The following is a 9,715-nucleotide window of genomic DNA, read 5'->3' as shown; positions in this document are numbered from 1 at the left end:
TCTTGTCATCGTTTTCATTGCTTAAAGCAAGCATGTACATTAAAGTACTGGCATCAAAATTTAAGAATGGGTGGAAGCATATTGGGAGAAATTTCTAGAGATGAAGGTGAAATATTCATAGGTTGTGAGGAGAAGTGGAGTGAGTGGTGAAGCAGACATGTTTAGCAACATTCCTGAAGTAGAAGTCAAAAGTAAGCTAACTCCAGATAATTGCAAAGCCAGCCTAAAAGTCTGGCAACGATAACTGTTACTCTTGTTATGGCTTCTTTTAAGAAACGCTGCGTTACTAATGCTCTTCACAGGAAAGAGTATGTTACAAGAATGGGAAAACACAGACTTGGCTAAATCTGAGTGGAAAAGTGTTTCAGAAAAGTCAGACTCTGAAAGTGAAATAGTTTTAGGAACACCTTACCCAATTTATTTCCCTTATAGTGTCCTTTTTTATGAATATTTAGAGTGATTCTGATTTTTTAATTTTCTGTTTCTAATTAAGCCTAAAAGACATCGCGTGGCTACTTGGCCACAATTTTCTTTCTTACTCTTCTCTTTAATGGTGCAACCTACAGTCAACGTCATTTTAGATTCAGTGAATTACAGGCATAATAACAATTTACTGCTTCTACCAAGTGTGTTACTTGCATAATCTCTTTTAATCCTTCTAGCAGTTCTGTAAGGAAGACACTATTATAATTATGTCTTGCAGATGAGGAAACCCAACTTCAGAGACAGAGTATCTCGTCCAAGGCTACACAGCTGGTAAGTAGTAAAAGTGATGTTTGAACCCAAATCTATTAACGGCTTAGCCAGGGTTCTTAATTTCTATACTCTGTCACCTCTAGGTCCAAAGCTAATTAGCTTGGCTACTACAACTTAACACGCTACATTAAGAGCATATTAACTGTAAAGAAACGGGGGAGAGGTCATTTCCCACATCACTGTAATGAGATTGGCTCCTTTGAACTGAAAAAGGCTAACATGTACTATACCAATTCTTCAGCCTCAGATGTTAGCTGAATCAGGGATGTACAGTTACATGAGTCCTCATTATAATTAGAATGTCAAGCATTGAAACAAATTATCTTTGCAGGTGTAATGACTGGGGAATAAACTAAACCAATATGGGCAAACTGTAGTACATGTTGGGAATTTGGTGAAGAACCAGGATGACCTGGCTGGGAATAAGAGCTCTACTTGGCAGAAAGTTCTCATTTAATAAGGAAATATAGACAGGAGTACATTTCTCTTAGTTAATTGCAGACCAGCTAACAAGAATTCAGAAGAGGGATGGATTAGGAATACAAACAGGGATATCGACTCTGGAAGGACTGTACTGCTGGGCTGTTGCACAACACAAGGTTAGTAACGTTACCAAGATCCAACTGGGGGAATTCAATAGCAGATAAAGAGTCAAGAGGTTCTCTGGGTCTAATTAAGAAATATGTAAGTATGATGATATGCTATCCTGACTAGGGTAAGAGAAACAAGCTCTCTCATGCATAATCTGAAAATATCTATTAAAATTTTAAAAGGCTCACATTCTTTGATTCAGCAACTCTCCTTAAGTCTAGGAGTTTATCCCACAGATATGTTCAAATATGTGCATAAAGATATAGGTGTAGGGCTTCCCTGGTGGCGCAGTGGTTGAGAGTCCGCCTGCCGATACAGGGGACACGGGTTCGTGCCCCGGTCCGAGAAGATCCCACATGCCACGGAGCGGCTGGGCCCGTGAGCCATGGCCGCTGAGCCTGCGCGTCCAGAGCCTGTGCTCCGCAACGGGAGAGGCCACGACAGTGAGAGGCCGGCGTACCGCAAAAAAAAAAAAAAAAGATACAGTGTAAGAACATTAATTGCAACATAATTTAAAACAGCAAAAGTTTAAAAATAATCTAAGAGCTCATCACTAGGGACTGGCAAATGTCATCTCTCTGGTAAGTGATTTGTGAACCTCCACACCGAGCTTAGTGCTCCTCCTCTATGCTTTTAAGCACCTTAGCATCCCATGTCTTAAAACCTCTAGTAATGAAAAAGTCTGTTTATTTGTCTGTCTCTCTCTGTAAGGGTACTCTTATTTCCCTCTTTAGACAAATGAGAGATCTTGAGCTCAGAAGGCATGTGCAGTCCACTCCCCACCAATAGAGGTTGAGGCCAAAGTATACGTAAAGGCACAGAGGTATGAAAGAGGCTGGTGTGCTGGGGAAAGAGCAAGTGGTCAGTGTGACCTCTATATATGTCATGATAGGGAGTTTGGACTTTAACCTAGAGGATTTGATTCACTCTTTTACCGGAAAAGTCATAAGTGTAGAACCCAAAGAGTGGAGTTCCTTCTTTCTATAGAGTGAAGTCCAGATAAGAAACTTAGACTCAGGGAGGACAGAATGAGAGAGTAAAGCTGAGATCCAAATGAAACCTGCCAGAACCCTTTCTGCTCTCTGGTGGAGGACATTTGGGTTCCTTGCCTGGTATCTGGTATGGACTCCCACAGGTTTAGGGTCAAGGTCTGAGTCTGAGACACAGAAGTGATCAGGGAACCAGAGAGAAGCAGCTTCCTCCCCAGGCTTCTCCAGCATTTTGTTTCTACCCTTGCTGCTTGGGAATGAGCCTGAGATTCTCCTTAGGCAGCCTGGGCTAGCCCAAAGTTTCCCTAAATGCATGCTGGAACCTTAAACAGAAGCTGGATGAGGACTTTTTTTTTCCCCAGAGGAGCATGGCCAGTAAGCTGCCTGTCTGATATCTCTTGATATTTCCTTAGTGCAGGTCTTCCCGGGAGATCATTAACAGGTATTGTAGGGGAAGATCAACGAGAGCTGGGGAGCTTAAAGACAGTGGAGACTAGAGGGCATAAAACTCACTCTTTCCCCCGCCCCCCCCCCCCCACACACACATCATTCTAACCCATAAGTTCTTGTTCTTCCCCACTCCCCATATCCCTAACCCTAAATGGAGGTATGTGTCAGGACAGGAAGAAAGATATTGTAGCTGCTAACAAGGTGTGAATGAGGAGATACTGAAGAGATAAAACTCCCTTTTGAATGGCTATTTCACCCTTTTGCTCTCTTAAAAAATGATCAGCTGAGTTTTTAAATTAATTTTTATTGGAGTATAGTTCCTTTACAATGTTGTGTTAATTTCTGCCGTGCAGCAAAGTGAATCAGTTATACGTATCAACTGATTTTTTTTAATGACTCGATTCTTTGATTACCTAGACTCTTGATACTAATGCTAGTCACTTCCTGTCTAGATCAGGGATGGCAGAAACTTCAGGCGACACGGGAGTAGAGTGGGGTTAGCCAGGGAAGGCTTGCTGGGGGAGAGTTCTGAGAAGTGAGCTAAGCCTGCATTAGAAAGGTGGAAATCAGAACCACAAAGACCCTTGTAAACCAGAACCCCAGTACTGGATCATAGGGCCTGGACATAACTCCTCAGGGTTAAGCAAGTGTCCACTGAGGTCAGTTTACTTGATTGCTCTTTTGTAATTTCAAATTAGCTTCTCCTCCAGTAAGGCTTACTGATGCCCTCAGTAAGGAATGCTTCCAAATATCCAACAGGTTAAAGAACCTCTTAACAAGACTTCCATGTTCTGATCCCTTCCTACTTCCCCATGTTCATCTCCTGCCACCTTCTCCCTAAAACACCCCCCACACACACACACATGCATAAATACGCATAATTCTCCAACCACTTTCAATTATTTGCAGCTCTACAAACACACCACGGTCTTTTATGTCTCTTTGCCTTTGCACCCTCAGCCTGCATGCCCTACCCCTCAATCTTTTCACATCTCTTCTTGGTGAAATCTTGCTCTTCCTTCAAGATTCAATTTCCTCCTCTGAATTCCCAGTGTTTCATAGAGCACTTATCACATTGCACTGTAATTTGTGTGTGTACCCACCTGCCTCTCTCATTTTTATAATTTCAGTGACTTTGCAGTAATAACACGGTGAAGATAATACTAAGAAGAAAAGGATGAAGTATGTTGATGTTATTCTGGTTAATTGTTCAAAAAGAAATGGGAAATTGCATTGTGACTGAATATGTGTCAAGTAGAAGGATGGGAGGGTAGAGTTGTTATCAGTTCTAAGCCTTAGCAGTAAACGTTAACTGATGAAGGATAAGGACCCAATGAGAAATAAACCTCCTGGGAATAATTCACACCAGACTTGCAGAAAACCAATAGTTTTAGTAGGCAGATGAGGGACTTATAAAAATTGAATTGTATGTTAGTGTTGGAATGGCTCTTCGGGAGGTAAGAACATGCTAAAAACTAGAATTCAGCAATTTTGAGAATTTGTCTTAATCTTTCTTCAAAGAGATTTCTTGATGCTAATAGTACCACTTGTTTAGTTAGGCTAAAGTGAGCATGGCCTGCCTGCTGCCACCAGAGCCCATCAGCCTGTCTAGCTATGTTGGCGCAGGAGGTGCATCTGGGTGAGTCTAACAGTATGCTGACCCTTCTAACCTGGAATGGAGGCCCACACAAGTCCCTTTCCCTCTCTAAAACTAGCCCAGGACTTTGAGGGTATACACTCATCAGAAACAGCACTGAAAGTCTTTTAAAATTTAACATTAAAGTCATGATGAATAATTACAACTTGACCCTTAAATGCTCCAAAGAGCTTAGTACCAAATAACCTTAAGTACCAAAAAACTGCCTGTGCTGAAATACATGTTGGGTGGATTTATATGAAAAGCTAAGGATGACTAAATTCAACTTCCAAACGTATACCTCAAAGTAGTAAATAACAGGTTTCTCCTTCCTTACTGAAATCTGTGAGGGGAAGGGAGCCATCAGAGGGAAGGCCTTGTGGTTACGAGGATGTGCTGTGTTAGACTGACATGGCAGCCACCACACTTTATAAGCCACAGTAAGACAGAGGGATGCAGAGATGCCTTTGTAGCGTCTCCACGTGACGGGAAGCAGGAGAGACCAGGGATGGATACGCCTGGAGAGGGGGCAGTAACCATCCCCTCCCTCAGCTCTCCACAGCAGTGGTCTCAGGGGTTCCCTGACTCACAGCAAAGTGGGAAGCGGGGGTCTCGAGTGTGTCCCTGTGCTCTGGGAAGGCCTGTGCCTCCTTTAATTCCAGGACCACCCGGCTGAGAAGGTCTTTGAGCAGCTGCATTTCTCGGAGCAGAAGGTCCATGTCGGGTTTTAGGGCTCCAGTGGTTTGTTCCAAGGGGGTCAGCGGAGCGCAGGCCGGGGGCCCAGCAGTGGGGGCTCCGCCCGCGGGGAACAGCAGCCCGGCTGAGGTGGTGTTAGGGACGGAGGTGACCGACGGGACCGATATGGACAGCGGGGGCTTTCTGAAGGAAAGCGGCTTGTTACCGGGCGCCAAAGCCGCAGCCTGTGGGACCGGGACGGTGGTGGACGCCACGTCCAGGGGAGAACCTGTGAACGCAACACACAGAGAACCGCACGGCTGAAATCCTTCTCACAAGGGCTGCGGAGTAAGGAGGGGGCAAGGGATGGGGGTGGTGGGGGTGGGAGAGAAGCGCCGGGCCGGGGAGGAGAGTAAGGGGAGTGAGGAGGGTGGGAACAGAGGTGGAGAGGAGGGAAGGAAGGGGGAGGCGGGCGGAGATGGGGGATGGAGATGGAAGCGCGGGGAGAAGAGGGGGGCCGGCGAGACAGGCATTCCAGAGGGGCGGACGCAGTGCTCCCCTCCCGGGTGGGCTACCCGCCCGGGTGGGCTTCCCGAAGGACAGTCACTCACTCCGCCCCGGAAGCTGCAGCCAAGGGCTGCGTTTCCGGACGCTGCGGCTGGCGGTAGCAACCTCGCACCAGTGTGATTCCAGCTCCTCGACCTCGGGCTCGGGGACGGTGTACTCGGCGCCCCAGTCGAAGCGGCGCACGGCGCGACTGTACTTGTAGAAGGCGAACTGCAGCGGCGTGTCGCGCTTCTGAGGGTGCAGGAGCGTCTCGCACCGCAAGACCACTCCGCCGAGGGCCGCGCCGCGAGCCTCCACCCGGCCCATCACCTTCAGCACCGGCGCCTGGAACAGCTCTGCGGAGAGGAGTCCCAGTGGCTAAGGATGCACTTTAGGCCGGCGCAAGGGTCCCAGGGAACCAGGTCCGGCTGGTTCACGGTCCCACGACCCCTCTCCCGGTTTCCCACAAGGGCCCGTAGCCGACCAGGAAGGAGGCTCTGTGTACACGTGGAGGGAGGAAAGTCTTTTGAAATGTGGGGAACGAGTCCACGAGGGAGGGGAGATCTTGAAAGGAGGCGGGACCAGGTATGAACCTTCGTGTCACCTCCCGACTGACACCCAGCTCGGGTTCTCCAGCCTAGAAGGGAGTCGCTGCGCCTGCTTCGCAAGACGCTCAGGAGCAGTTCCCTCGCCCCAGTCCCACAGTGATCCCATCTACTGCCGCTGTCTTTCTGGCTGGGGCTGCGGAGAGAGCTGCCCCCAATATGGGCGTCTCTACCCGGAGTAAGAAGCTGGATGTGTATCGGGGGGAAGGGACACCTGCCCCCACGCAGGCTACAGATCAAGGGCGACTTCACTGAGGAGGAGGAGAGGAGAACGTGTACTTGGTCCCGCAGAGAAATCCGCCATGTGCCAGCTAATGTAACCTCCGCCCCTCCTTTCCCCGCCTGGTTTCTGTCCCAGAATTTCCCAGGGCTCGTTTGCCTCCCTCCTCGGCCCCAAGTCTCCCCCACCTTGCACGGTCACGGCCACCTTGGCGGAGAACATGGGCGCGCTCTCCACCGGGATGCGCATGGTGCCGGAGCACTGGTAGCGCCCGCTATCGCTGGCGCGCGCCTGGGGCACCGTGTAGTTGGCGCTGGAGTGGAAGTAGCGCACGGGTTGGCCATCGTGGTAGTAGTGAAGTTTGTAGACGACCTTGTCGTACCAACCGCGGCAGCGCATGACCAGCGGCTCGCCCTCGAACACCGCAGCATAGGGTACTTGCAGGATCAGCCAGTCTACGACAGTCAGCACAAACAGACTCCAAGAGAAAGTCCAGCCCTGGGTCTCCCATACTTCTCCGCCTCCCTGCTCCCCCGTCCTCCCCCTTTCTCCTCACCAACTCCCTCCCCCCTTACTGGGCACCCCAGGAGCCTCAGAACAAGAAGCATCAGAAGGTGAGTGGGAAGGAAAGGGGAAGACCAGCCTTTTATTAGGTACTGAGAAGACAAAGATGCCTGAGACTTGGTTCCAGCCTCAAAGAGCCATGCCCATCAGAATCCAGTTTAAACTCCTTAGGATGGTATCAGGGCCTTCCTGACCTGGCCTCTGCCTACCTTTTCAGCACCATCTCAGGATTCTCCCCTGCCCCATGTCTCCTTTTCTCTCTCCACCTTCCATTCCTAATGCAGGCTAAGTCCATGCATACTGGACTGCTGGGAGAACTGGCCCTGCTCTGAGCCCAGAGGCTTTGTACCTGCCAAGAAGACCCCTTCACCTGCTGTAGTTGAGGCCTGCTTATCCTGCAGATCTGGGCTTAGATCCTGTCTCCTTGAGAAAACTTACCTGACCCCACCCCCAGACTTAGGCACCTCCCCCAGCACCCTTATGTACCTGATCACCATCATCATCATAGCCAACACTTACATAGCCCTAGTGTCTGCTAGATGCCACTTTAGGTGTTTTCCATCGAGAAAGAATTCCGCAAGTGATAGCCACAATCTCTGTGCTACTCACAGTTCCGCAAGCAGTGACTACCGTCTATCATATTCAATATCTTATCTGTACTCGCTATCAATTTCCAAACAAGAAACCACAGAGTATGGATGTGAAGTATAAGTGCTAATCTGAGCACTGAGTGATGATCTTTAAATTCTGAATACAAAATATAGCCTACCAGGCTAAAATGACATAACATTCCCTACAAAGTAGCCAATCCTGTGCCCTAATGAACAAATTACTGTTATTTCTCTTATCCTGTTTGGAAATCCTTTATCCCCCAGGGAATTGGTTTCTTAATTGACTCTTATGTACGCATGTGTACGTGTCTATAATAAAATTTTGCTGAAGTGCTTTCTTCATCTGCTTTTTTCTTTGAAAACCTATCAATTCATTTTTAATCTTCACAACAACCAAAGAAATAGATGCTCTCATTGGCCGTATTTTAGTGATGGGAGGCACAGAGAAGCGTCACACTGTTCAAGCGGGAGTAATTCCCCCAGCTGCACGCAGCCCGCCCAGGGACCCTCACTTTTCCTGCTTTGCTTTGCCCTTTCTCTCCCTACCCAACCCCCCTCCTCAGAAGTTCTCTATTCAGTATACCAGGTCCTTGGAGCCTCTTCTCTTCTGAGCTACTAAATGAACAGAAATGTTTATTTAGTGTCCATTGCGGCAGGATGGTAAGGGGACCTTTGGGGCCACACAAGGCTTACTGCGTCTCTCACATAGTGCCAAGCAGGTCCCTGCCTGCCCCCATAGACTCAATATAACCCCCTCCTTACTGCCCCAATGGGAGTGGCCCAGTGTCCTCCCCCACAGGAGGGCCATCACTACCAGAGGACATGTGTGCTACCCCTCCCCCATGCTCAAACACTCACCATTGGATACAGAGAGGTGGATGGGGTCACTGACAGGTGCTCCCCGTGTCTGGCATCGATACACCCCTGGTGTCTGCACCTCGATGCTCTTCTTGTGAGAGGGCAGGAGTAGGTGGCCCAAATACCAGAGAGTGCTGATGGGTCGGAGCTCCAGGAGCAGAGGGTGGTACCCATCACACCGCAAGGTTACCCTTTCCCCCTTGAAGATTGTGGTCCAGGGTGGGTGTAGAGACAATATGGGCTTCTCCAGAGTAGCTGGGAGGGTGGGGTATGGGAGGGTGCAATGTGAAAAAGAGAGTCAAGGTGAGGTGGCCAAAGATGAGGTCTGAGGTTGGGAAATCTCAGAAAATGCTAGCTTCCAGGACCTATCCCTGCGAGAGGAGAGACCACATTGGGCTACAAACTAGTCTCCTGCTCAGCACCATTTCTAAGTGCCAGTGCCTACAGGCAAACTGAGTCACTGGGATTGAGGAGCCATGAGAAGAGTCACTACCCCAGAACAGCTAAGAAGTGGGGAGTACCCAAGCAGGTCACTTAGGATGGTTGGAGTGGAAGTTGTAGAAAATCTGGATGAGGGATGTGTAAGACTCACCAGCTTGCCCACTGCTTGGAACTGCAAAACAAGAAATAAAGAAGCAAGAAGAAGGAGAATGTTGGAGATGAGAGGAAAGAAAGGGACTCACTTGACCATAGGAAGGATTCAACAAGTCTCAAGACCTGTTTTTCTTCTGCCTTTATTTCTCTCAGCTCTCAGAAATCCCCTTCCTCTTTTCCTCTCCAAAGATAGATAACGAATCGAGGATTGAATATTCCCGCAACACACACACACACACACACACACACACACACACACAGAAATACCCTGGCCCCCACTCTTCCCCACACCCAAAGTCCTTATGCCGCTGTTACCTCATTGAGGACTCACCCAGGAGCAGGAGGGCTGTCAGTTCCCACATGATGGATGGAGATGCACTGGCATGGGATGGGGGAAGGGAGAGAGAGAAGATGGCCAGTGCTGACCACTGAGTACTCGGAGACACTGCTGCTTCTCCCACCCATTTCTAATTCCTGAAGACGGTGGACTGGAGAGAGCAGGAGACAGGCTGGGTACGTGTCAACTCTCAGGTGTCCCAAGCACCAAAACATTGTCCCACCTACACCCCCTGAAGCCACCTCACATCTCAGGCCAGCCCCAGCTCCTGTAGAGAAGGCCT

The 9,715-nt window shown here is 48.9% G+C and overlaps 1 protein-coding gene across 3 annotated transcripts; it reads right to left on the bottom strand.

Annotated features, from left to right (window-relative positions):
• Positions 1 to 4,970: 4,970 nt before the first annotated feature.
• On the bottom strand, positions 4,971 to 9,457 carry FCRLB (Fc receptor like B; the record flags this gene model as incomplete). 3 transcript variants are annotated; one of them, XM_079922272.1, is made up of 6 exons in its annotated part: positions 4,971 to 5,386; positions 5,709 to 5,999; positions 6,657 to 6,923; positions 8,502 to 8,756; positions 9,094 to 9,114; positions 9,427 to 9,457. In XM_079922272.1, 6 exons carry the CDS (start codon positions 9,455 to 9,457, stop codon positions 4,971 to 4,973), a joined length of 1,281 nt encoding a protein of 426 aa, XP_079778398.1. The 3 variants fall into 3 exon arrangements, with proteins under 3 accessions (XP_079778398.1, XP_079778399.1, XP_079778400.1); XM_079922273.1 differs by having other exon boundaries at positions 5,180 to 5,386; positions 5,709 to 5,854; XM_079922274.1 differs by lacking the exon at positions 9,094 to 9,114 and having other exon boundaries at positions 5,180 to 5,386; positions 5,709 to 5,854.
• Between the last annotated feature and the right edge of the window lie 258 nt (positions 9,458 to 9,715).

This window comes from Stenella coeruleoalba (assembly GCF_951394435.1).
Source record: "Stenella coeruleoalba genome assembly, chromosome: 1".
NCBI lineage: Eukaryota > Metazoa > Chordata > Mammalia > Artiodactyla > Delphinidae > Stenella > Stenella coeruleoalba.
The sequence above is the reverse complement of the archived record's forward strand: the minus strand, read 5'-3'. Positions and strand labels throughout refer to the sequence as shown.